This window comes from Buteo buteo, chromosome 6, assembly GCF_964188355.1.
Source record: "Buteo buteo chromosome 6, bButBut1.hap1.1, whole genome shotgun sequence".
Lineage (NCBI taxonomy): Eukaryota > Metazoa > Chordata > Aves > Accipitriformes > Accipitridae > Buteo > Buteo buteo.
In genome coordinates, this window is record NC_134176.1 from 1,601,356 (window position 1) to 1,626,016 (window position 24,661).

General features: G+C 40.5%; 2 protein-coding genes across 4 annotated transcripts in view; one reads left to right on the forward strand and one right to left on the reverse strand.

Annotated features, from left to right (window-relative positions):
- Positions 1–24,661, forward strand: part of FANCM (FA complementation group M) — a 79,082-nt gene that overhangs the window by 9,355 nt on the left and 45,066 nt on the right. For 2 of the 3 annotated variants that reach the window (XM_075029410.1, XM_075029412.1), the window contains 4 exons: positions 20,361–20,492; positions 21,281–21,413; positions 23,311–23,439; positions 23,881–23,982. In XM_075029410.1, the coding sequence (XP_074885511.1) occupies positions 20,361–20,492; positions 21,281–21,413; positions 23,311–23,439; positions 23,881–23,982 (496 nt within the window). Of the gene's footprint in view, positions 1–12,691; positions 12,814–20,360; positions 20,493–21,280; positions 21,414–23,310; positions 23,440–23,880; positions 23,983–24,661 lie in introns of those variants that run through there. The other variant, XM_075029411.1, reaches the window with a different exon arrangement.
- LOC142032377 (heme-binding protein 2-like) lies at positions 1,274–11,448 on the reverse strand. The gene is made up of 5 exons (XM_075031016.1): positions 11,210–11,448; positions 4,867–4,958; positions 3,467–3,608; positions 1,880–2,063; positions 1,274–1,445 (listed from the first exon to the last, which is right to left on the reverse strand). Exons 1-5 carry the CDS (start codon positions 11,433–11,435, stop codon positions 1,274–1,276), a joined length of 816 nt encoding a protein of 271 aa, XP_074887117.1. The 5' UTR covers positions 11,436–11,448.

Genomic DNA, 24,661 nt, shown 5'->3' on the forward strand with positions numbered 1-24,661 from the left:
GACCTTCTGATGCATGTAGAACTATGTGAGCTTGTCTTTCAATCACAGTGTGCTAGACTAGCAGTTGTCTACTTGAAGAATTATCATATGGATGAAGCGTAAAAGAAACAAGCTGCAATATGGAAAATTAGATATTGGGAAGAAAAATTCTCACAGTGAGGGTGGTCAAATACTGGAACAGGGCCCAGAGGGGTTACGGGCTCCTCATCCCTGGAGATGTTCAAAATCTGACTGTGTGAGGCCCTGAGCAGCCTGCTCTGCCAGCAGCGCAGCAGAGAGCTGGACCAGGTGACTGCCAGAGGTCACTTCTGGCTGAAATTTTTTCTGTGATTCTGTGACATATTTGTATCATTTAGAACATTAATAGTGTGGTACTGCCAGAAGAGTGTGAAAAGTACCGAACAAATTACTTCAGCTGCGGTGTTTTAACATTCAGCAAAGTTGTAAGAAGAAAGTGTTCAGAAAACTGAAGAGTTAAGAATAACCACTTTCTATTTAGGAATGCCAAATATAGTCATGGGAATACTATGAGTGTGTGATTAAGGTAACCTGTAACTTTTGCTATCAAAACTTTAATCACCATTAGGACTGTTCTGCCACCTTGGTCTCTTCTCAAGGTTAAAAGTACTTTGGTTGAACGCTTTTTGAGGTAAGCATTAAGAATCTTTGCGCCATAGATAATGACATTAAAAGTAGTCAGTGTTGGCCTACTCTTACTCATTGGTTTAATCTCAGTGGTCTACATCTGGTAGTTTTCTTCAGAAATTAAGGCCCAAGCATTCTTTTTCTGAAGCATAGCCTGCATGCGTGAGGTGCTTTTAATGTGTGTCCCACTGAAAGCCCCAAGAGGGACTTTGTGTCCTGGTGCAGCACTAGGTACCCAGAGGAGGCTAGGCCATGGGCTCCAGGATCTCCCCTAGGACCGTCCCAAGCCACAAGCAATCTAGAGGTGCTAATAAGTGGATGAGGAGAGAGGTCTCTGTCTCCCTTATCTTGTAAAAAAAGATAAGGTGAACTAACCTTTAAAGTGCTAAAAATCTCCATAAAATTGTGTAAAAACTGTGAAAGTTGACATAGGAAAGTTGACATAGGTGTATGTTTCAGGTGTTACCTTTGATTATTAAGTTGGAGTGATTGCCTTGCTAAACTGACTAAAAGCCACATTTCTAAAATCTTTGAGGGTTTGATATCTAGTCTCATGTGATTCACCTGTAAGATTCTGCCAGTAAATCAGAACTGATTCTTGTGACTGACAAGCATCAGAAATGAGAGGCTATGGTCTTTGAAGGAACCATATCTCATTGTGTCGATTGGCAGCAGCTGGATTCGTGTATCCTGCAATGATGAACGTGTCCTGCAAACATAACTCGGGACTCTCCAGAATTTCCGCCAACAGGTTTATTTCTCTCATTATAGAGTCTTCATTGGTGATTCCTCTGAAGCTCCTGTAACAATCAACTTCATATCAAGTTCTTTTTAAATTCCACAGTTTTTCCAGAGCCTAAAAAATGCCTCCTTCTAAGTTATTTAGTCAAGTTTCACAAATGATACTACCTGACTGTGACTGATCTCAAACAGATTTTTTCTTAACATTTTCACTGATATGTCAGACTTTTTTCCCCAGCTACACAGAATAGTCTGTGTTCTGAGATGCTGTTATATCTCACGTTTACAGATGCATCATTTTACCAACTAAGTTGGTAACCGTTATTTCCTGAATATCCCAGTTTGATAAAGCAGGCAGCTTTTAACAATTACTGAAAATCAAGTTTTACTGTTTGTTAGCTTTTAGAACTTGATTTAAAAGACGTAACATGCCCAAATTGCAAATTGCATCTTTTTACCGTTTTTACTAGAACAAAATAAAAATGTTTCTTACCTACTATAAACAATAGTAGAAGGCCATTCTTCAATTATTATGTCAGAATCAAAAGGATGAGGTGGCTCGTCCTGCAGCACTTCAGGCAGGTAGTATGCTACTGTCACTGACGGTGTCATCTCCGACTGAGATTCGTTTGTATGGACTATGGTCACAATGGGTATTGTTATCCCCAAGTACAGTCCTGACGAGACATACATGACTTTTAGAAAATACAAATGGAAGTCTACATATGGTGCTTGACTTCTGAACTCACACTGAATAATACAAAGTGAGTATCACAGAGCAGTTTCATTATGAAAAGGTATTCAGTAGGATGTTTTAGGAAATGGGTTTGTGTATTCCAAGTGGAAGTAGCATTTTATTATGCTTTGTAGTTTGTGTGTGTGTATATATCTCTAGAATCTACACATGCAAATATGTGTGCATGTGTGTCTAAAATGTGGTATTTGGTGAGCTCTCCTATCTTTGTGTAGGGCAAGGAGTTTGACTTAACTTCTTTCCTCCTCTTCAGAGGGTTGTGTTTATCTTGTAAACTGACCTTGTATCATGTTTTAAATATTTAGGAACAAACAATGTATGCAAGACAAGGGGGCTGCATTGTGAATTCATTTAGGATTTGCTGTTACCAAACATGTTGCTATGTTTTTTGCAGTGCTATAGGAAAAGGTTGTGATTTTTGACTGTGCAGGTAGTAGTGATGACTAGGAGTGCGAACATTGCTTCTGTACACAGTTTGAAAACAAAACTGTACTGTTCTGGAGCCAAAATTACTTTTAAACCATGTTAAAGGGTTAAAAGAATGGAGAGAGTGGGGAAAATACCTGATTAAGGAAAAGCTTTCATGATCAATGCTTTCAGTTTCTTGGAAAGAAAATTAAGGGTTGACTTGATTGCAACACATGTACTATTATGGAACAAAACACTGGGCATTGCAAAACTTTTTAATCAACTGGAGAAGGAAAAAAATGAGAACTGATGGCTGAAGTTAAAACCAGATTAAATCAGACTGGAAAATAGGTGCACATTTTTCATGCAGGCACAAGTTATCAGAGACATGGTGGACTTGCCATTAAAGTACTTGTGTTAAAACTAGATTATCTTTCTGGAAAATATGCTTCAACCACAAATTTTTGGTGTCCACTCAGACATACACAAGTTAAGTATCATAAACTAAAATGGAGGCAAAACATTATGGTCTCTTTTGGCATTACACTCTGAGTAGGTTCTTAGACTATGTGATTTCAGTACTGCTGTGAAAACTAAACCACTAAAATTCTGTAGCAAAAGCCTAATGTATAGCTGACAGCCTACAGAAATAGCAAGTATCAATTCTCAGGCAGTTGTGGTGGTCACAGTGCCCCTAGAAACAGTGGTGGTTTCCCACAGATGTTCTCTTCTAGCACGTATGCAGAGGGAGCAGCACTTTGGTTTAGACTCTGCGGGAAAGGCTGTATTACAGGAAAACATCCCTCTAGACAGGGTGGTGTATTTGGAAGAAGCTCATGAAAGTATCTTCCCAATTAGGAGGAGCTAGTGCATAAATAAAATGTTTTAACTTTAACATAGAATTGGGGTACTAATTACCTGAGGAATTCTGCTCACAAATGTACCTCATAAGCTTCATGAATCCAAGGCATATGCTCTGTTCATACTGTTTTTCTTTCATTTTTATACAAGCCCACTTGGCTTTTCCATACTGACGTTTTTCGTAAAGCAGATCTCCAAGCTGCAAATGCAGTAAGATAATAATTTGTATTTTAAGTTAATCACCTAAAAAACCCATGCAAACAAATAAAAGTCAAACAATATTCCAGTGCTTTACTTGCAGCATAGAGAAATCAGATTTTAAGTCTCAGTGTCAGCTATACCTTAAGTGCGTTCTGTTTAATACTTAGTTCACATGTGCTTCATTTCAAGGTCCAAGCTGGTATATAATAAGTAGATATCCAAAACCAATGCAGTGTGTGCATCTTACATGAGTACAAGAATAATTGCATCTTTTTTCAACTGTCAGTAAAATGATCTTGAAAGGAACATGTGAATTTCAATCCTTCCTCGTATGAATTAAGAAAGGATATGCTGCTGATCTGGGGCCAAAACTTATTTCAGCAGACTTCTAGGTAGCTCTCCTTTAAAATAAGAAACTGCCATCTTTTGGGCTTGCAGTATTAAGCATTTAGTTGGAATTAACACTGAATAACCTTATTTTTTATCTGCAGCTATTACAGTAGTACTAAGAAATTGCTTTCAAGCATTTAATTACAGCATAAATAGTCAGGAGTCCCAAACTGTTTAGGTGAAATACACTCAATCAAATTGTGACATTTATAAATTTGAATTATATAGATCTACTTAAAAGAAATGTGACAAGAATTCTTTATACATAGTTAGTAAAGATTTTCTTGACTTGTCATGTATCTAAGGTTAGACACTTGTTTGCACATTTCCTGAACTGTAAACAATTTGCTAGACATCAGTTTCAATTTTTCATTAGAGGATAAGATGGCTTTGATAAGATGGATTTGTAAATTGCTGCTTTGTTTAATAATGATCCATGATACAGAAGCACATGTTTGGTTTTAAAGTCAGATATTAATCTCTTTCAAGTATTCTTTGCTAAGGTTTTGTTAACATGATTGTGCAAAGAAGCAAGTGCATTCATTTAAATGAATAGGCATTTTTATTTCAAATGTCAAAATAAGAGGGGTTTTGTTAAATTAATTATAAAGTGTCACAAAGACTTTAATTCCTTGCCATCTTCTGACATTTCTGCTAGTTTCTACCTTACAAAAAAGAAAAATTCACACATGTAAGAGTGGTGAGGTGTTAAAAATGAAATGTAGTTATCCAGTTATAATGCTTTGCACTTATGATATTAAAAATCCTGAATAGTTACAATAATTTTATAAAGAAACATATTTTTGGAAGCTAGGTATGAATACTGAAAACACTGTTAAAACCTCAACTGGGAAGGGAAACGGTACCTTTTCTTTGCGCTGGATCAGAGTAAATGGGATGGTCTGTCTCTCCTGGGGATTGTTATTTCTAGTCAGCTGCTGAATTGGCTCTGCCATCTCTGTAACAAAATAACACATTTACAACTTTAGATGTAGGAAGGAGTCTGGGGACCTTGGTTTTGTAACAAAGTTTAAGTTTTGTAAGTTTAGTTTGTTCTTCAGTATTAATAGAGGTTAACAGGCTTCTGTCTCTGTACTGTTGGGAACAGATTTCGCTTTCCCACTCCTCGTATACTGCAATTGCACAGGTGTCTAGGGAAAGCTTTTGGGGGAGACCAGTCTCCTGGCTCTGTGCTGGTGTTGCCAGGAGAGGATTTCAAAATAAAAGGCAAACAAATATTTTAATTAAGAAGTAGAAGAGAACATGAACTTTTGTTTGTAGCTTCAGAAGACTGCACAGAACAGGACACACACTGGGCTGTATCAGCAAGACTGCAGCCAGCTGGTCAAGGGTGGTGGCTGTTCTGTTTGGTGCTCATGAAGCTGTATTTCACTTTATGGTACAGCAATGGCATTGATGAACTCAAAATACTTTGGTGGAGGGCTGCCCAGCTGGTTAGGGCAGGATGGAGCATAGAAGGGGCTGGGAGAACCCGATGTGCTCAGGCTGGAGGGGAGAAAGTGAAGGTGGGGTCTGGAGGGGGGATCAAAGTGCAGTCTCCACCACGTAGTGGAAGGATATAGAGAAGACTGAGACTCTGTTTAGAGGTATACAGTGATAGGGTGAGAGGCAGCAGACATACAATTGCCATACAGAAAATTCTGATTAGGTATAGAAAAAACACTACCAAAACCCAAAAATCACAGTGTGAGTGATCAACCGCTGGGTCAGAGGCCCAGAGATGTTATGGAGCCTCTGTCCTTCCAAAAATTTAAAAGTCAGCTGGATGAGGCCCTGAGCAACCTGAAACCCGAAAGTTAGGAACTTAACTCAGCAATTAGCCCTGCTTTTAATGAGGGGTTAGACTACAGATCTCCAGGGGCTCCTTACAACCTCAATTATTTCATAGATCTGTATTGGTTAATTCTACATATTATACCTACTTAGTGTAAATAGATGTTTATACTTTCTTTAAAAGAAAAGTGCTGAAACTATAGATGAGGGAGGAGAAAAGTGTCCTGTTAAGCTAAAGAAATAGAAGATGAGGAAACTTAAAATTCCTTAATGTATACTTCACTGAAGAAATGTGTCTTAAGAAGATGTGATTATTTAACAAAGAAATTGGAACACAGATTTGTGTCAACTGACACAAATCTCTTTTTGTTGCAAAGTAGTTTCATAGGTATGTGCTGTCTGAAAGTTTTTATTTCAGTTTGGAAGGGGCAGAAGTGACTTAGAGTGAATATTAACATTCTAGCAAAGTTCAAACATAACTTACATAAAGATGTGAGTAGAGCAAAGCAAGCTTTGTAACTTGTGTTCTGTTTGTCAGGTTCCATTACACCCAGCAGAAAGAAATACAGTGGTTTAATGTTCTCAAATAGTCATAGTTACCATAAAGCACTAGTAAAGATTAAATGGAATGTACTAACTTAAGTTGACTAACAGGGACACCCTCTGTTTTGCATGCTTCTTATGTTTGCCGTTGACTGTCATCTTGCCCTTTGGAACAAGAAGGGCTTGGAGTACAGTCTAATGTGTCATCACTTTTGATCTCAGCTCACATTTTGATGGCTCATTATGTGAAGGAGAGTGTTAACAGTTGACTGTTGTTGAAGAACTGTAAGCACCTGCATGCTCGCTTGCCAATACTGAGATGGAACTGAAATGTGCTGTGACTTTTTTAATCATTCTCACATTTTGTAAGAAATTAAATAACGAACCTGTTCTCTATTTCTAGATGTAGTGACACTACCAATCATCCAGTCTGTATTAATGGTACACTTTCCAGCCAAGCTCAAATGGATAGAAGGAGAAAATATATTACACTTGCGTATATAATACTAGCATATTCTAGTACTTCTGTTCTCCTACAATTTTTGTCATTTAAATGTGGTTAGATTAGGTGTATTTGCAACTATGGTTATCTTGACATCAGTTCTAGCTGCAGTTCGCAAATAAATTCTGCTTAGAAGTTGATACCTAACAGACAGGCTTGGAAACTCTGGATATAAGGTTAGTCTTAGGAACGGAAAGCCTCTCTTCCAAAAGAGTTAGTCCCTTGCTTTTCAAAGGTGAAGTAACGCAGACATTTGTGTACTTTAATAGAGGATTAGAAACTTAATTTTTATGTACAGCGTTTGAAAGTCTGGATGTGAATTTCTGCCATACTACCTCATGGTATATATCAGACATGCATGAAAAGGACTAAAGTTTCAACTGAAATAAGAGCCCTTCTCTTAGGTGTTTTAAGTGCCTCAGCATCTTAAGTGGAAAAGGCAGGATGATAGGGGAAAAGAGTATTATCCATGTTGCAGAGAAGAGGAGAATTAAGATGCAGGAGAATTAACTTGGCCGAGGTCACTCTGTAAATCTGTAGCTGAGCTGGGAATCAAACCTACATCTCCTGGCATCCAGTGCAGGGGTTTTAGCTTTAAGACTATTTGGAATAGTAAAGATGGTTTTAATAAGGGGGAGAAAGCTACACTTTAGTTAATTTTAAACTTCTTTTTTTTAAATGTGATTGGGAAACATTTAATTAATAACTGACGTGAAATTGATCTCTTTGGAGGTTGAGAGAAAAATAAAAGTACATTAGACTTTCCACAGAGTAGTCAAGAATTAGGAAACATTTTAGGACTCTAGAAATGTTAACTCTATTTTTAGATTCCTTTATTGATAAGTGTGGAGGGGTTTATATTTTATCTTTTTTTTCTTCCATATTAATGCACAGGATAGGGATTACAGCTAATTAAAGTCCTTTGGGGAGTTTTATTCTTCAGTTTGTGAATCCACACCTGTCAGGCAGGATGGTATAACATTTGGATTATAAATATTTTAACCTGTAAAATACTTTAGATTATACTGCCCAAAAGCAAGTGAGTTGCTTGGTTTACATGTCATCTGTCAGTCCAAGCTTGCAAACTTGAATACTGGTGTGACAAAACAAGGCACGATGACTTGTAGCAGCGTAGCTAGGTAAAGGCTTGGTTTAATTCAATTTCAAAATTGTGATTACAGTTGCTACTATAGGTAGGTATTGTGAAAGGCAAATCTTTACAAAGGGATTTATATAGATAAGGCACATTTGACAAGACTTGTTCATCGCAGCAAGATTGAACAGTATTTAAATTGTTGCATGTCTTAATTTGTGTCTGATTGGACCTGCTGGGAGTGCCGCTGAAGTGGGATGTACTTGTCAGCTGCGCCCTTAAATGATGTATATGCACACAAAATTCTGTCATTCTAGAGGAGACAGGCTTTGCAATGCTGGAAACCAAAATCTTCATGCTGAAAAGAACCACTAGACGTGCACCTTGGAGAAACAGCTCTGGAAGGTGTCTATGAGCACCATCTTAAGAAGCAGGCTCAGTGCTGGGCTGGGGTGGGCTTCAGCGTGAGGCTGCACCACTGGGATGACCCAGCGGTGGAGACTCTGTAGTCCTTCCCCACATGCTTCCTTCAACCGACAGATGTTTTGGCTGTCCAGCAGCCTCTGTACCAGCAGAGCCTTGCTGCCACTTACGTGAGGTAACCTCAGCAGGGGAGGTGCATTGGAATTGATGGAAAACCACCTGCAATTCAGATCTAAAGTTTGATCTGGAGCCTGGGTACTTGACCTCAGAGCATGCTTCTTGGTACACTGAGTATCTTTAGCCAACTTTATGCTTTAGCAAGTAGATGGTTTTGATGGGTAGCAATTTTCCTGAGCTTTCTTATTAATGAATGTTCTTACACTGAAATCAGAATTGAGAAATTTAAAATTAACTGCTGTAGCATGTTTTTTGCTTCTACTGGGAGTAGATAAAATAGAGTTTTCAAGCCAAGAAAGTTAGATTATACCTTTCTGCACCTTCTGTTTTCTTTTACCTTTTTGTTGCAAGGTTTGGCACAGGCCAGTCAGTCTATAGGATTAAGATCTTGTTAATAGTGGTAAATTGCAATATCTGTTCACATCTCACAAAATCTTAGGCTTTTTAGAATGCTTACAGTGTTCCTGTTACCTTAAAAGGTGCTAACAGAAGCTACAAAGCAAGTCATCTTTTTGAAAGGTATATTGTCACCGTGGAACAAAACAGGTGTCAAAGCTTGTGGCAGTCCAGAGCTATTGATGAGAGGGGTGGTAATATTCTTATTTTGCAGACTTTACCACTAGACTACAGGAAATAAACATTCTGTTGTTAAGGTCTCAAGTGCTCTCCGCCTGCACAGTTACCAGGCTGGCAGTCAATAGTCCGCCAAGTAAAGTTCTTCTATTTTCATGCGTTGTGGCTTCAGTGACAGCAGCTGCTTGGCTGGGGCACACTAGTCGAGAGAGGTAGTCTGCTCCCTATTGACAGGGAGGATTTCTCCTCCCAGAAAGTCATCTCTGTTGCCTCTGTGTTCCCTGGGGCTCAAGTACACTTTTAGCTGACTGGATACCAAACATGGATATTAACAGTTAACTTGAACTTTGAATGGACCATGTAAACTCATCTGGCACTCTCTTAGGCTGTTCTAGCTGAGATGCAGTCCCCTCCTGACATACAGCCCTGGACAATATCTGAAGAAAAATCTTCTGTTTAGATTTTTGTAATGTTTGCTTAGTGCTACAAAGTAAACCTTTTATAATATAGTAACTAAAATGTGGTAAAATACTAGTTTTGACATATTTCCTGGATTTGACATCCTGCCTCATAAATCTTTGGAATTTCAATGCCTTGTTTCACTATGTATCAGAATACCAGATAATTGTGTGGGAAGAAATCTTGTTTTCTGCTACACAAAGCTAGTCTTAAGGAGCAACTTGGCATCCATGTGTTCACGGCTCAATCGTGCATGCCTTAAAACCTCTCCCCCTGCCTCTGTGCCCCTGTAAAATCAGAAGCCTTCAGATTTGATGTCCTGATTACAGATGCAAACCCATGGCTGCTGACATGTGTCTTGGAACTATGGGTTGGCACTGCTGGCATCCAAAGACCCCCCCAATAAGGGGGCAGTGAGGACAAGGCAAGCCAGAGAACTCTGTTCAGTTTGACCATGCCCTTCTTTTAGTACCTGATGGGGTGTTAATTTTCATTGTTAAAACATTAGAAAGATAAGATGAGACTTCTACATGTGACTTGAAAAGGCAGTTGTACCCTCTTTGCTGTGTTGGAATATAGAAAAAGTTTTTAAAGAACAGTCATTTCATTTTGGTAGTGACTAGTGCAGTCTTGTTCAAGGTTTTGCTGCTTCCTGTCCTCTTAGAAGGTGATTTATCTGAACTGCAGAGATGCTAATGATCTCTCTAATTCTCTGAGCTAAGTTTGCAGTTACTCTCTGCTGCTTGTTGTGAGTTACCTGACTTGTTACAGTCTTTCAGATGGTTCAGTCTTTCTCAAAACTGAAAAGAAACAATTTCTTAATAAGATAAGCCTGGGAGGCTTATTGTCAAAAAGCAAAGTTGATCCTTTTTACTTGTTTACTCTGTGCCATCTTTCAATTCAACCACCTTTCTTTAAAGAACTAACCTTTTGGATAGGTACAGGAGATACTCTTAAGAAGAATGCTTTTGCAGGTAGTCAATTTGAGACTGAAAACTCGCATCAGTGCTCCTTAGCGCAAATAGGTCAATCCGCTACGACTACAACTGCTTCTCTAGGTTAGAAAAATCTGTCGAATCGCCCCGTGCAAAGCTTCCGCGCAGACTTTCCGTCTGCGGGAAGCGCGCACGAGTGGCATGGCCGTGTGTTGCAGTACCGCGCACCTCCCCAGCCCTAGCCCTGCCCCGGAGCCAGCCGTGCCGCAGCTGCTCGCACCAGGCGTCCCTAACCCGGCCTCCCCGCCGCTGGCCGGCGTGACCCTGCCGCTGCCGTGGGGAGGGGAAGGGGACCGTGCTCCTCCCGGCCCTGCCCCGCGCCCTCTCCAGGGTGGACAGCTGGGTGCCAGCCCCCAGGACAGGCTCCCCCGGGCTCTCTCCGCAGGTGTCGGGGCCCTGCACCCCCCCGTGAAACGCGTGCGGGGCTCCCCGGGGAACTCGTCACCGGCACGGAGCAGCTCGCACGGAGCTGCCGAGAGGGACGCCCTGCAGCTGAAGGTCAGGAGTAGCCGGGAAGGTGACGGTACCGGCCGGTAAGCTCAGCGATGCCGCCTCCCTAATCCCCCTAAAGCCCAGCGGGCCGCTGTGGGCGTAAGCGGCTTAGCCCGGCCCGAGCGCTGCCCGCTTGCGGGTGCCCGGCCGGCTCTTACCCCGGGGCACGTCCACCTGGTGCCCCCTGCCCACGCTCTGCCAGTAGCTCAGCAGCCGCTCCTGCTCCTCGTCCTCCATGCGCTCGGCCTCTTCCTCCAGGCTGCTGCCGTTGCTGTGGTACGCCGAGTCGGGGCTGTCCTCCGCCATCCCGTCCAGGTCCTCCAGCGTGATCATCGCCGGGGCGCCCGGCTCCGCGCCGCTCATGCGGCACCCGCCCGTCTCCATCGTGCCGAGCCGAGCCGGGGAGCGGGCTGGGTGCGCTGCCGCCGCCGCGCCGCTTTATGAAGGGCTCGCCCTGCCCAGGGATTTGAGGGCGGGGGGGCGAGCGCCGGTACAGGCGGGGGCGGCCCCCGCCTCTGCCCGCCCGCCCGCCCGCCGCCGGGGCAGTGCCGGGGGCGGGCGGTTCGGGCTGGCGGAGCTCCGGCGAGGGTCCCTGCGCAGAGCCGGCGGCACTTTGCTAGCAGTCCTGATGCGCTGTAGCTTCACCCGGCGCTGTAGGATGCAAGCAGTATAGGTTTTAAAGAAGTTTGTGTTTCGTATGTCTTCTTGCTGTTAACTCGGGCTCTCTTTCCTAGCTATTGTCTTCATCATCTTTTTTCCCCACTGCTCTTCATCTCCTGTTAGTCCTTCTTTATTGCGACTCTCTTTTAATATTTTCAAACTGCGCTTGAAAGGCAGATCTTTCATTTTATTCAGGGGTGTCTGCAAGGTCATTCCAAAGTGGCTCCAATTAGGAGTGCAAAACCCATGGCTCATTTTGTTATTTAAAGTCCAGCTTTGGAAGTTGACAGCTGCACAATTTTGCCATTGCTGAGGCAAGCCTTTATGAGAAAGGTAGATGAGCAGACCTGTTATGGGGTTGGCTATGACAATTAAAGCAGGATCTGAATTTGAGTCAGGGGTCTGTGTGTAGCATATTGTTCTACTTGTAGTTGTCTCTCGTTCTAACTTTAATGTGAAATGAGCGTTGTGGTCCTTTTTGCACGGGCAGGAAAGGGGAACCTCTGGGCTTTTAGAATTTTAGAAAAATAGCAAAATAGTCCTCTCCCATACACTGTTGAGATGCTTGCAGGAAGAGACCAAAGGTTGGGGATATAACTGTTGACTCTGTGATGTGATGCTTAATTCCCTGCCCGCCCCCCTCCTTTTTTTTCTGATCAGTATCTTTCTCTCAGGCTCAGCTTTGGTTAGCTAACCCAGGGGCCAATCTTGGTGTGACAATGAAGTATTAATTGCCTTAGAAACCAGAGATGTGCAAGTCCTGTCTGTGTACTTGACAATACACACTGAAATCCTGCTATTCCTATCAAGTGTTTCTGTAAAAGCTGACCAGCCAAGGACTGTTGTTTCTTGGAGAATTTGCAAATGGAAGAACAACTGCCAGTGGGAATGTCCTGAGAGAACAGTTCTTCAGTTCTTTCCTAGTGAATTTAGCTTCTTTTTTTTTTTTTTTTCTCCAGAAAAGTGGAATGCACTTGTTGCAGTAAGTGAAGCAGATAGTTCCACTGTGAGGATGTTTGGCCTCTTAGTTGTGGACATCAGCATCACAGACTCTTCTCTGACGTGAAATTCACTGAGAAGGCAAATCCTTGACAAGTAGGAGGTGATGTTTGCTGAAGTGTTTGGTTGTCTGATGATTTGATTTCATGGTCAACTACCTAGTGTACAGAACCTCAAGTTTCATTGAAAATGTGCTGAAATGGACTGTATTTTGGGACAGTTATCAGATCTTCCTCGCAAGGAAGATGAACTTTTTGTGGGGCAGCTACACTGCTGTGGGTAGGTACCTTGAAGTAAGGCACATGGAACGATCCACATCACAGGTAGTGTCTTAAACTACATTTTAGTGCAGTACAAACACTGACTGCAGTTTTGTGGGTAAGGAATTTTCCATGTGATTTTGGAACTTGGATTATTACTACCAAGTGGGGGCATCCTGGCTCTTGGAGATTTCTTCCAGGAAACCATTTTTCTTGAGAAGAGCCGACTTTTTGAGGCAATGTGTAGAGGCTCTTCCTCTGCCTATCCTGCGTAAGTAATTCTGACACTTTCTCACAGAAAACAGTTCCAACTCTTTAGTTCAAGACTTAATTATGAGAATAAATGGTTGCTTAAATGAAATTACTCTGTTTAAAGGATTGCTACGCGTTGTTGTTGGAGATGGGGAAAAAAACCCCCAAAAACAACAACCAGAAAAATTGTCTAAAATCACAGCTAAATTTCTCTGTTTGTGAGAAATGCCACTGAGTATTGACTGGCTGCCTGTGAGATAGAGGCTGGTAGGAGCTTAAGATCCTGTTTTAAAGATCCACCTGCACAAATTACTGCATGTGTATTTTATTTGTCTTTGGTTTATGATGTGCTTAGTAATTATATACAAAGGGCTACATTTGATAAAGTACTGAAGATGTATCATGGTCTGTGTATAGATGCTGCTATGAGCTCAGATAATAGAGTAACTGATTGCTACTGGAGTTGAACAAAGCTGATTTTTGTTGTATTTGGCTTTTTTCCCCCCAACTTGTTCACGTTGGGTGTGACTGTTGGCTAATGAACAGTCACTCTTGAGATAGTAGGGTTTTGGTAGTACTGTATTCTTGGTGCTTTCCTGCCAGATTGTATCTCTGAATGTAAAAGAAAAACAAATGTTCAGCCTTGCAAACTGAGGATATGAAACATCCTCAGTAGGATGCTTCTTTTGGTCCTGTGGCAAAGTGATGACGTTTACTGAATGGCGGATTATATAGAAAAGCCACTTCCCTCTTATGACTTCTCAAGTAAAAGAGAAAAAATGTTCTCCTTGAAATTAATTGAAAAGTAAAAACTGTAGGCCTTCTTTTTTTTTTTGTAACTTTTAAGAAATGAAAAATGCTGTAATAGGAGAAAAAACAAGATGCTAGAAGAGGACAAACTATTCTATCTTTTTGGTGAATACTAGTTTCCAGGGACGAAGGGTATATGTTCAATATGTAACAGATCCCTGGAGAGTGGGAAGACTGTGAAGTGTCTGAATGAGTTAATATAAACGTGACAACAAAACTTTCAGAGGCACCAAGATCATTACTAGGTTGATCAGTATTGGTTTTGGAGAATTATAAGATCAGCTTAAAAACACTGTACCCTGCTGTGTCCCTGTTGCTTTATTTTCAGTATTGGAAAGGTAAGAAAATGTCAGTAGAAAGCTTGCACAAAATAACACTTTTCTCTCTCGTGTTTAGAGTTTGTTTGTCATGACTCTGAAGGTTTACAGGGAGAATAACTAAAACTGAGCACTAGTCATAGCTCCAAATGCCCTTCTCAATTGCCTTCTCTGTCATAAACCCACATTCTTTTCTGTTAATAATTGTCCTCCTTCCCTTCTTTGATGTACTACACTATGATTTGAGAGGCTTCATCAAATGTTACAATAAACTGTTCTCACTCTGTACGTAAACTTTATGTACTCCATGTGCCTGAAAAGTTTCTTTACAGTCAGGTAAAGGATATGCGTAAGCTGCCCTAGCTCATCCGTGAGACGTGATCCTATGGACACGAGCTGTCCGGTTCTCTGATCACCACTGGACTTCATGGCTCTGGCTACTTGCTTTTTTGATGGAGTCTAAAGACTCAGTCACTCAACCTGGAGTTACAGTTGGCAGACACTAAACATGGTTTCTTCCTGGGATGTCCTCCTGGAAGTTACTTTTAGGAACATTATGTTACTGCACTGACACTTCTTAAGGTAGCACACTTTGTGAAAACCAAACCTTTCTAGTTTCAGCCCTAAAACAAAGCAATGAACGCTCTAGATCTTCATCTAACCTTCACTGGAGCTGCTGCTCCCTAGAGCTCTAGAAGGGCTTGGTTGATTTCATACCTTCCTCCAAAATCGGTTGGCTCTCCCCCAGGACAGTATGATCACAACTCTATTGTGAAGACTTATGATAAATACACCTTCTAAGCTGGCTTTCCAGCTGTGGGTGGTGGGGCCAGAGCCTGGAATAAGTCTCCTCTTTCCCTTTCTTGTCTTCCTTCGCTCTCTTTCTTGAAGCTTTGAAAATCTGGAGCAGAGAGCAGGAGCAGCGTGATGTCCATGTGGTTCATGACCACAACAAAAATCTGGATTTGTGTTCTGGAGCTGCTTGTGCTACTTCCCTGCTCCTGGCTGTAGTGGTCCCTTGTTAAGGCAGACCAGCGTGTCGGTGGGACACGTTAACACTCCTGCACAGCTCTAGGTGTGACATTACCTCACCGACAGCCAACGTAGTCTCATTTTCTTGCACACCAATTCTGCATCTGCCCTAGCATGTTTGGAAGGGGTCTGTGGCGTGTTGGGCATTGAAAATGCTGGAGCTGGCTGAGTTGGGAGAGCAGGGGAAGGAGATGAAGGGAGATGGCAGCTCTATTTAAGGGCAGCGTGACTGTATAAACTTGGTCAGGTCTGTAGGTTGAGGCTGGGAGTGCTGTGGAGAGCTTCCTGGCACTTCACCTTTCCTCTGGATAGAAGTGGACCTTTAGAGTTTTTGTTTTGTGAAGATACAGTCTACTTAGTGGCTGGTTTCTCTCAAACCCTGCCTTCTGTACTCTGAAAGAAATGCACTACAGTTATTTATGTGTGGCAGATTTCTTGTTTTTCTTCGGTAAAGAATGCTTGCAAATCCACAGTAAAATAATTAGGCCAGGTCATCTGTTTAGAGCCTTTGTTTTATATTGTGCCAAGAGAAAACAGGTTAATAGCAGGTTTTAATGAGGTGTAGCTGAAATAGTAACGGTTCTTTGCCTTGCCAGTTCTGCTTGTAATACACATGGTAGTCCTTTGTAGCTCCAAATGGCAGATCTTAAGCTAACCTCAGGTAAAAGCTTCAAAAAAATCAGTGTGATTTGCTGCAGAAGATACCTCGTTCAGCAAAAACCTTTATGCTCATGGCAAGTTTAGTGCACTATGGGATAGCTTTACCAGTTGTCTTTTATGTATTGGTAGTAAATCTGTCACCTTTTTGAACTCAATTTAGTTAGCTAGAAAACTAAGGCTAAATAAGTCCTAGTAAGCAATTACTTTAAATTAATTCTACAGTTCTGTTTTTTAATGGGTAACATAACACTTAAATGTTTTGGAAAGATTGAGAAGACTTCCCAGAAGTATTATCTTTTTAATTAAAAATAAAGGTATGGAAGCAAGATAAATGTAATCACTCTGAGTAGTGCTTGTTTCTGTATCTCTTCTAAGTAGGTTATGTTTACTGTTCCTTATTAGTTTTGAAGCTCCAGGTGACTGGATCCTGCTGTCTTTCATAATAGTCTTCCTTGGTTTGTTTTGCAGAAGCTGATTAAATCAGACAGGGGCGTACATTGAGCAAACAGTGACAATGTAATTTTCTTACATGTTATAAATTAGGTCAAGGGATGAGACATAAAAGTACATGTAATGGAAATTTCTTTTTAAAAAAAAGCATGCAACAAGTATAGGAGATAATAAACCAGTGCTGAAATACTATACTTACATGGGCATTACTTTTTAATGAAAACATTAATTTCTTTTCTAGAGAAACATGTTTGTGTTCAGAGAGTGACTCCATTTCCACTATTTGAGACATAGTTTAAGCTTGATCTTCAGCATTTCCAGTGTCCTCATGTCCAGCTGTTTGGGGTTTAATAGGAAGGTAAAATGCTATTTCAGTGGTATCCCATTAAAATAAAAAGCAGTGAGTTATCCCTTGCATGGTCGACATTTTTAATTTATATTTTTTTTAGACACCTTTTTTTATAAGCTGGCACAGACATTTCTGTCTCTGTCCTTTTAAAGTGACTTGTCAGATACAGGCCAGATCTAAAACCAACATAACAATAACAAACTATTGGTAAAAGACAAATTTTTGAATTTTAAATGCTTAAAACTAAACCAAATATGAGAAATTAATTTCTTGTGCATTTAGACTTCCAAGTGGCTTGGTGAATGTTTGACTGTATTTTAAGAAAAGATAATTTGATTTCCTCACACCCCCCCTTTCCTCCAGAAATTCCTAGCAATATTGTGGTTTCCAATTGGTGTTTAGTTGTTGTTAGTGGTGTTAGTGGTTTATTTGGTCTAATTAATCCATTAGTTTTAATTAGAAGGAATGATTCGGGATGGAGTCTCTTGACTGTGCTTTACTTTGCTTGGGGAGCCGTGTGAGGCAGTGTCCCTGTCTGCCTGTATCATAGAATCCTAGAATGGTTTGGGTTGGAAGAGACCTTAAAGATGATCCAGTTCCAACCCCCCTGCCAAGGGCAGGGACACCTTCCACTAGACCAGGTTGCTCAAAGCCCCATCCAACCTGGCCTTGGACACTGCCAGGGATGGGGCATCCAAACCTGTCTGGGAAATCTGTTCTGTGCCTTGTGTCCTGGTTTCAGCTGGGATAGAATTAACTGTCTTCCTAGTAGCTGGTACAGTGCTATGTTTTGAGTTCAGTATGTGAAGAATGCTGATAACACTGATGTTTTCAGTTGTTGCTCAGTAGTGTTTAGACTATAGTCAAGGATTTTTCAGCTTCTCATGCCCAGCCAGGGCACCTGACCCAAACTGGCCAACGGTGTATTCCATACCATGGGACGTCCCATCTAGTTTAGGAACTGGGAAGGGGGGGGCAGGGATTCGCCGCTCGGGGACTGGCGGGGTGTCGGTCGGCGGGTGGTGAGCAATTGCCCTGCGCATCATTTGTACATTTCAATCCTTTTATTACTACTGCTGTCATTTTATTAGTGTTATCATTATCATTATTAGTTTCTTCTTTTCTGTTCTATTAAGCCGTTCTTATCTCAACCCATGGGTTTTGCTTCTTTTCCTGATTTTCTCCCCCATCCCACTGGGTGGGGGGGGAGTGAGTGAGCGGCTGCGTGGTGCTTAGTTGCTGGCTGGGGTTAAACCACGACACCTTGCCACCCTCACAGTGAAGAACTTCTTCCTTACATTTAATCTAACTCTACCCTCTTCCAGTTTAAAGCCATTACCCCTTGTCCTATCACTACATGCCCTTGCCCTTGTAAAAAGTCCCTCTCTGGCTTTCTTGTAGGCCCCTTTAGGTACTTTACCTGCAGGTCAAGGCAAACCTGAAGACAGGGTTTTGAAGTGCCTGGGGGCTCTGTGGCCGCAGATGGATGTTCAGTCCACAGAGCTGGTCTGACATCAACTCCCGCAAGAGACGGGAGCAGGCAGTACTCCTCACCACCGTCCTGCCTTCGGAGCTGCTCCCGGAGGCCTCCCAGCTGCTCCTGTGGGCATCGCAGATCAGCCAAGCTGGGTTCCTGTGATCAAAAGCAGCAAGCTGCCTGAGCGTGGTATCCCAGTCTGAAGGCCCAGACTAGGGAAGAGGAGGACCCTAAGATGCACCAGAGCATTCAGAATTTAGGCTTTGTTTCTATTATTTCTCAAAAGCCTTTATCTGTTATAATCTGCTTAGCCTCCTGACTCCAGCTAGCTGTTTTCGAAAGACCTGCAGGCAAGGAGTGGGCAGTGTGGAAATTCCCCAGCACATTGTTTCCCCAGTTTGGCTGGTGCTTTCACAAGTTTTCCTTTACCCTTCCAAAGTTCTCTTTGCATTTTTGATTCTTTGGGGGATTAATGCCTCTGTAGTTGACAATGGCAATTATTCCCATCCCTTTTCTTAGGATTTGTCACTTAATGCCACATAGGCACTGAACACAGAGTAAGAAGCTAAAGGAATACCAAAGTATAAAGATAATCAAAACAAGCTGAGAAAAGTTGTTAAACTAAGCTGCCAGTGCCTTGACAGGGTATGAGTAGAGTGTGCTGTTAATAATACTTATGCATCCTAACAGGCTCTAAAAACCCAGCATACGCTAGATGTGTGAAGAGGACAAATGGAGTGTTGTTACTTAGTGCATAAACATGCACTGCACTTTTACAGTTGACTTTCTTTTCCTGTTAGGGCATTTTGTTTTCACAAACTGAAGACGTACTTAGTTAGATCAGTATTGTTTGAGGCCTGAAAGTTAGACCTGTTTTTATTGGTTCAGTTGGATTTGATTTTCAGTGGGCTGAAAGAACAGCAGTAAAGGCATTAGGCTTTTGTTATGCTATAGCCTTCTCAGTGCAGTTCAGCTGAACTGCTGTTAAAATGCCTAGAAAACTTGGGTAACACTGTATGCATGTAAGCAGCTATTTGGAACTATCTGCTATCAAACTAAGTCAAGACTGCCTTTGGAGAAGCTTGTTATTGTGCACTAAGATATTTTTGGTGCTACTAGCCAAGTGGGCCAACAGATTGTAAGTAATTTTTATAGACCAAATCTGATTACTCCAATTATTACAGAGTTAGCGCTCATGCAAAGCTAAGTCTGTGAAAAAAATCACGACCACCTAAGGCTGAGAAACAAAGAGGAAAAACAGGATTAAGATGAATTAGTGCAGGTCAGTTCCCTTGTTTCACCAATGTGGAAAGCAGGTACATGTGATGCATAAAAACAAATTGTCTTTTGGCGTGGTTTCTGAAGGAAATGGGGCATGCTGCTGTGCTGGGCCCATCTGCTGGATGCTCATTCCTCTCTGTTCACGTCTCCCGACTCTCATCCCTTCCAGACACAACTTTCTAACCTGTTGGCTAGTCTTCTGTCTGTGGTAATTTAGAGTTCTCAAAGCTGAATACAAGTTTTCCTGAGACTAAAATGCCATTGAAGTTAGGGTTACCAGTAAGAGAGGGAGCTGCAGCATGAGTTCAGTAGCTGGTTACCCATCCCATTTCGTTTCCTCTCTGCTCAGTCAGTACTTGTGCGATTACAAAAGCACAGTGTGCGTTTCCACTTCTCAGTTATTTGATGGGTATGGGTTTATCTTGGGGCAGGAGGGTGTTTGTCTGTAGGGTGGTGGGCACAAATCTTCAGGGAACCAAGTTGTAAAAATTCTGCAGGTTTTAGAAAAAAATTTATAAATTAGCCTAGAAACATTCTGATAATGGAGAAGCTTTCGGTGAGGGAGAGCACCAGCTTGTCATCTGGTACAGTAACAAATTATTCAGAAATCAGTACAGTTTGTTTTGAAAAATGCTATGTTTCAAATAAAATAAATGAGCTGCTTATGTTCTGTTGTGCAAGATCTGTAAAAATAAAACTACTTCAAAGGGCTAAATACACATACCTTCACATCTTTTTTATACTTCTGTGTTTTCTTTGCAGGTGCTAGAAACATTTGCTGGACGCCTGATTAAAATAGGAGTTTTAGCAAGGCGGGATATTCCCAGCCTTACAAAGTACCAGATAATTCTAGCAAGAGACCAATATAGAAAAAACCCTTCTTCACAAAATGGGGTAAATGTCTTTATTTCACTTTATTGAAGCAGTGAATAAATAATAATATACCACACCATACAAAGTTTCCCGATACGTTTTATGTTAGATTTCCTTTGTAACAATTATATTTTTAGCCTTGGAATGAAATAAGCCTACTTGTTCCACGTTTCTTGATGCTAATATAGGAAAGTTAAGGAAAAGATGAAGAAAGCAATTTCCAAACTGAAATTGTTTTGAGAACTTAGATTGTAATTACTGACTGCCGAATTTACACTTTCCCCTCAAAACTACATTAGTGTTCCTATTTTTCTGTAAATTGTCATGGAATGTTCAAATTTTGCAAACTTAAAAAAGAATATTACTTTAAAAAGAAAAAAAAAAAGACTGTGTCACTTAAAAAGAACAATGGGAAATACACTTCACAGTAGGCAAGCCAACTTTCCTGACTTAAATTTTGTAGCTCGGGTAGATTGCCAGAAATCTCTTGTTTTGCCAAACACTGATGGATAGTTCAGCTGTCAGATTTTGAGTGTTGCTGCATCAGAAAGTAATGAGCTAATCCTGGAGGATAATACAGGTATTTTGGAGATCATCTTGGAGGTGGAAAGAGATTGCCTTCATTGATCACTAAGAATTGTGTAACCTGTTTCCTGAAGGTTTTGATAGACAGACTACTAACTGTGCATTAGTTTGTGCTTTGGCTCTATTTCTCAGATGTCAATCTTATCTTCATCAGAAGAATTGCAGTATGATTCTGCTGTTTATCGACTTCCTAATTTAATGATGAGTTTGTTTTGTTTTCGCAGGGAATACATCAAGGCATAATTGAAGGAGATTTTGCACTTTGTATCAGTTTATATCATGGTTATGAGCTGCTGCTGCAAATGGGAGTACGGTCATTATTTATCTACCTTTGTGGAATTATGGATGGTTCAAAAGGTGAAATGTCTTTAGAAATATCCTTCCTTTTGTCTCCACTCCTCCTCATCTAATTTACCCCATCTGTATGGCTAGTTTTGCACAAAATGGCTTATATAATGAATGGGTTGCAAATGTAATTGCTATTTTGTTCTCCTTCATCCCTGTTGGAAATACGTTAGCACAATGTTAAAGATAGAGTATATTTGGGAAAGCAAATGTGTTTATATGGTAGCAGTTCTGAAAACAATAAGGCACAAAGAGAACTCAGAGTAAGTGGCAGTAATATCTCTGGAGAGACAGAGAATAACCATTAAACAATTTAAACTGAGAAATCGTTTGGTCTTGTAAAGCAATTCCTCCCACCATAGCAAAACTCATGTGCATGAGTTTTAAGCGTCAGATTTAGACACATCACACTAGAAGTTCTATTCCAGCTGTGCAACATCTTTCATGCTCACTAAGCAAAGTATAAAGTTGTTATTGAGTTTCTCTGTACCTCTTCTCATTTGAGAAAATGAGAGGATGAGAACTGTGCACACTATTCCAGATGTGGATACAGCATGAATTCATACAGTGATGCAATAATGTTTTCTGTTCTGGCCTCAGTTTATTTCCTAATTCTATCACTGACTATTGTGAGTCTTCTGCAACTCTCCACAGTAATTTTTAGACCTGTTGGGTCATCACTGCTATCTGGAAGACCTGGTTTGGTACTGACATCTTTTTTTGAGGGGACAAATTTCAACATAGCAATGTTAGTCCAACTGCAAATTTCTTTTAAACACTGGATGTGGGAGGGGAAGGTTCCAGCTGTTCAGATTACCCCATGGTGTGGTTCTCGGGTTTCCTGCTTCGTTTTGGTTTACACTTAGCTGTGTAACTGTGTGGTAATTTACAAAAGCTAGTTCGCCTACAGCACTGCTTAGTTAAAATGACACTGCTTCGTCCTACGTCTGAACCAAGAATGTACAGTGCATGCTTCATGTTACAGAGTATCTACAGAATATATTTTTAGAGTATGCATGTGCTAATAATTGCTCATTAATTTTGTGCTTTTGACATTTTTACAATTTATTACTTTAGCGTGTGTAGACTTTTACATTTCTGGTGGTATAGTGCTGTTAGACCTAGTCACTGGAGGGCATTTCGTGTATTTCCTAGTTTCTCATATTTCTTAAATCCCTGTCTGCTATTGAAAAATGACTGATGGAAAATAGTTCTAATAAATAGGTCTTCTGTACTGGTGTTCTAGTAAGTTTGGTTTCTGGTTTGAGTAGAACAAAATTCTTTTCAACATTGACATAATATCATTCAAGAAACTTCTTAATTTTAGCTTTTAGTCTAGGTTCCCTTCTCTTTGAGTGACTGGCAGCATTTCATAGAATCCCAGACTCGTAGGATGGTTTGGGTTGGAAGGGACCTTTCAAGACCATCTAGTCCACCTCCCTCCCCAACCCCCCCCCCCCCCCCCGCAATAAGCAGGGACATCTTCAATTAGATCAGGTTGTTCAAAGCCCCATCGAACCTGACCTTGAACACTTCCTGTGATGGGGTGTCTGTGACTTCTCTGGGCAACCTGTTCCAGTGTCTCACCACTATCATCGGTTTTGGATTGAATGGCTTTTGGTGCTAAATGGTTGATGTAAAACTTTTTCGTTTACCCACAGGACCAGGCTTCTGTCTACACATATGTTTTTCATGTTTAAATTCATGTTTTCATGTTTAAATTCCATAATGGCATCTTCCCTGAAAAAATACTGATGCTGAACAATGTTTATTACATTTCCTAAAGCTAGTGTGTATCTTATAGCTCTTGAAAGGAGCTTGCTACTTTTGAGAAAGCTTGTCTTTTGGATAGCAAAAATTATATTCACTCCAGAGATTAAATACTAAGGTATTTCAAATTTTTACAAAGGGTTAACCCGCACGAAGAATGAACTTGGTCGTAATGAGGACTTCATGAAGCTATATCAGCAGCTTAGAGACATGTTTTCAGACACATCTCTGCCTTCACTGAATGGAAATGTTTACAAGAGTAAAACAGGTAAGTATTTTCCTTTAGGGACAGAATATTTACTTTCTGTTTAAATTAAACAGTAGATAGCTCTACATAGTTTGTAGATGCAGGAAGCTATTCACTGTGATGCACTCGGCTAGTTTTCTTTATGCCAGATTTTTTCCCCAGACTCTTATCTATCTATCTTCTCTAGGTGGTTTTAGCTACCTTCAAAGAAGGTATGTTTGAAGTTTTTAATTTGATTTAAAATGGAAGGTTAAAATATTACTGTTTGACTATATATCTTTTACAGTGTGACAGTAACATCACTTGCTCAAAAACTGGGTTTAACAAATGTGCTTCTGTATGTAATTTACTAATTTGTTTAGGTGAATGCAATTAGAACTAGTGTCAGGAATTTGTATGTTTGACTTGGAGAATTAATTTTTGTTTTTACTTACATCTTTAATTGCTTTATTTCCTTTTCAGTGTTTGAAAATAAAAAGGAATTTATCTACAGCCATCCAAAATTAAGGAAATTGGAGGAAATTGTAATAGAACACTTCAAATCCTGGAAAAAGGGATGTTCTGGTAAGTATTAACAACTCAAAAGTATCTGAACAGTTGAACCCGAGGACGAAAACAAGTAATATCCTACTGATTTATTTCCTAATTTGTTCAAGTGCTTCTTTATTGTTTTGTATGTGTGTATATCTTCTGTGTGGAAAAGTCCTCTTTAGAAGGACTATACCATAATATTTCTTTAAGAAAAAACATTCTGTAAGTTATCATTATTAATTTGATATAAAGTGTTCTAACAGTTTACTAAAACAGTGATAGTAAACTCATTCCTAGTGCTACTATGTCTCTTGATCTTCATAGTCACAGAATTTGTTCTGGAAACCATCTCTCAGTGCAGTGCTATCATTACCTCCTGCAAAGTTATATGCAAAATATTTATGGAGCTTAAGGATAAAAGTTTTGATATCCAGCCTGTTGCGAAGAATGACAAACTCTGAGGCATCGATTTGAAGTTTAAAACCTTCAATTACATTCATCTTTCTCTCATTCTTTTTAATCTTGACTGAAAGGGAGAACAAAAATATGTCCCACAGTAGCGTGAGATTAAGCAGCAAAATATTCTGAATCATTCAGACATTTCTGGTTTTAGGAAGTTTCAGTTTCTTGATCCAGTTGTTGCTTTTGGAATGATGACATTAGTAACAATTTTTTTTTTTTTTTTTTTTTTTTTTTTGCAACTTCTTCACTT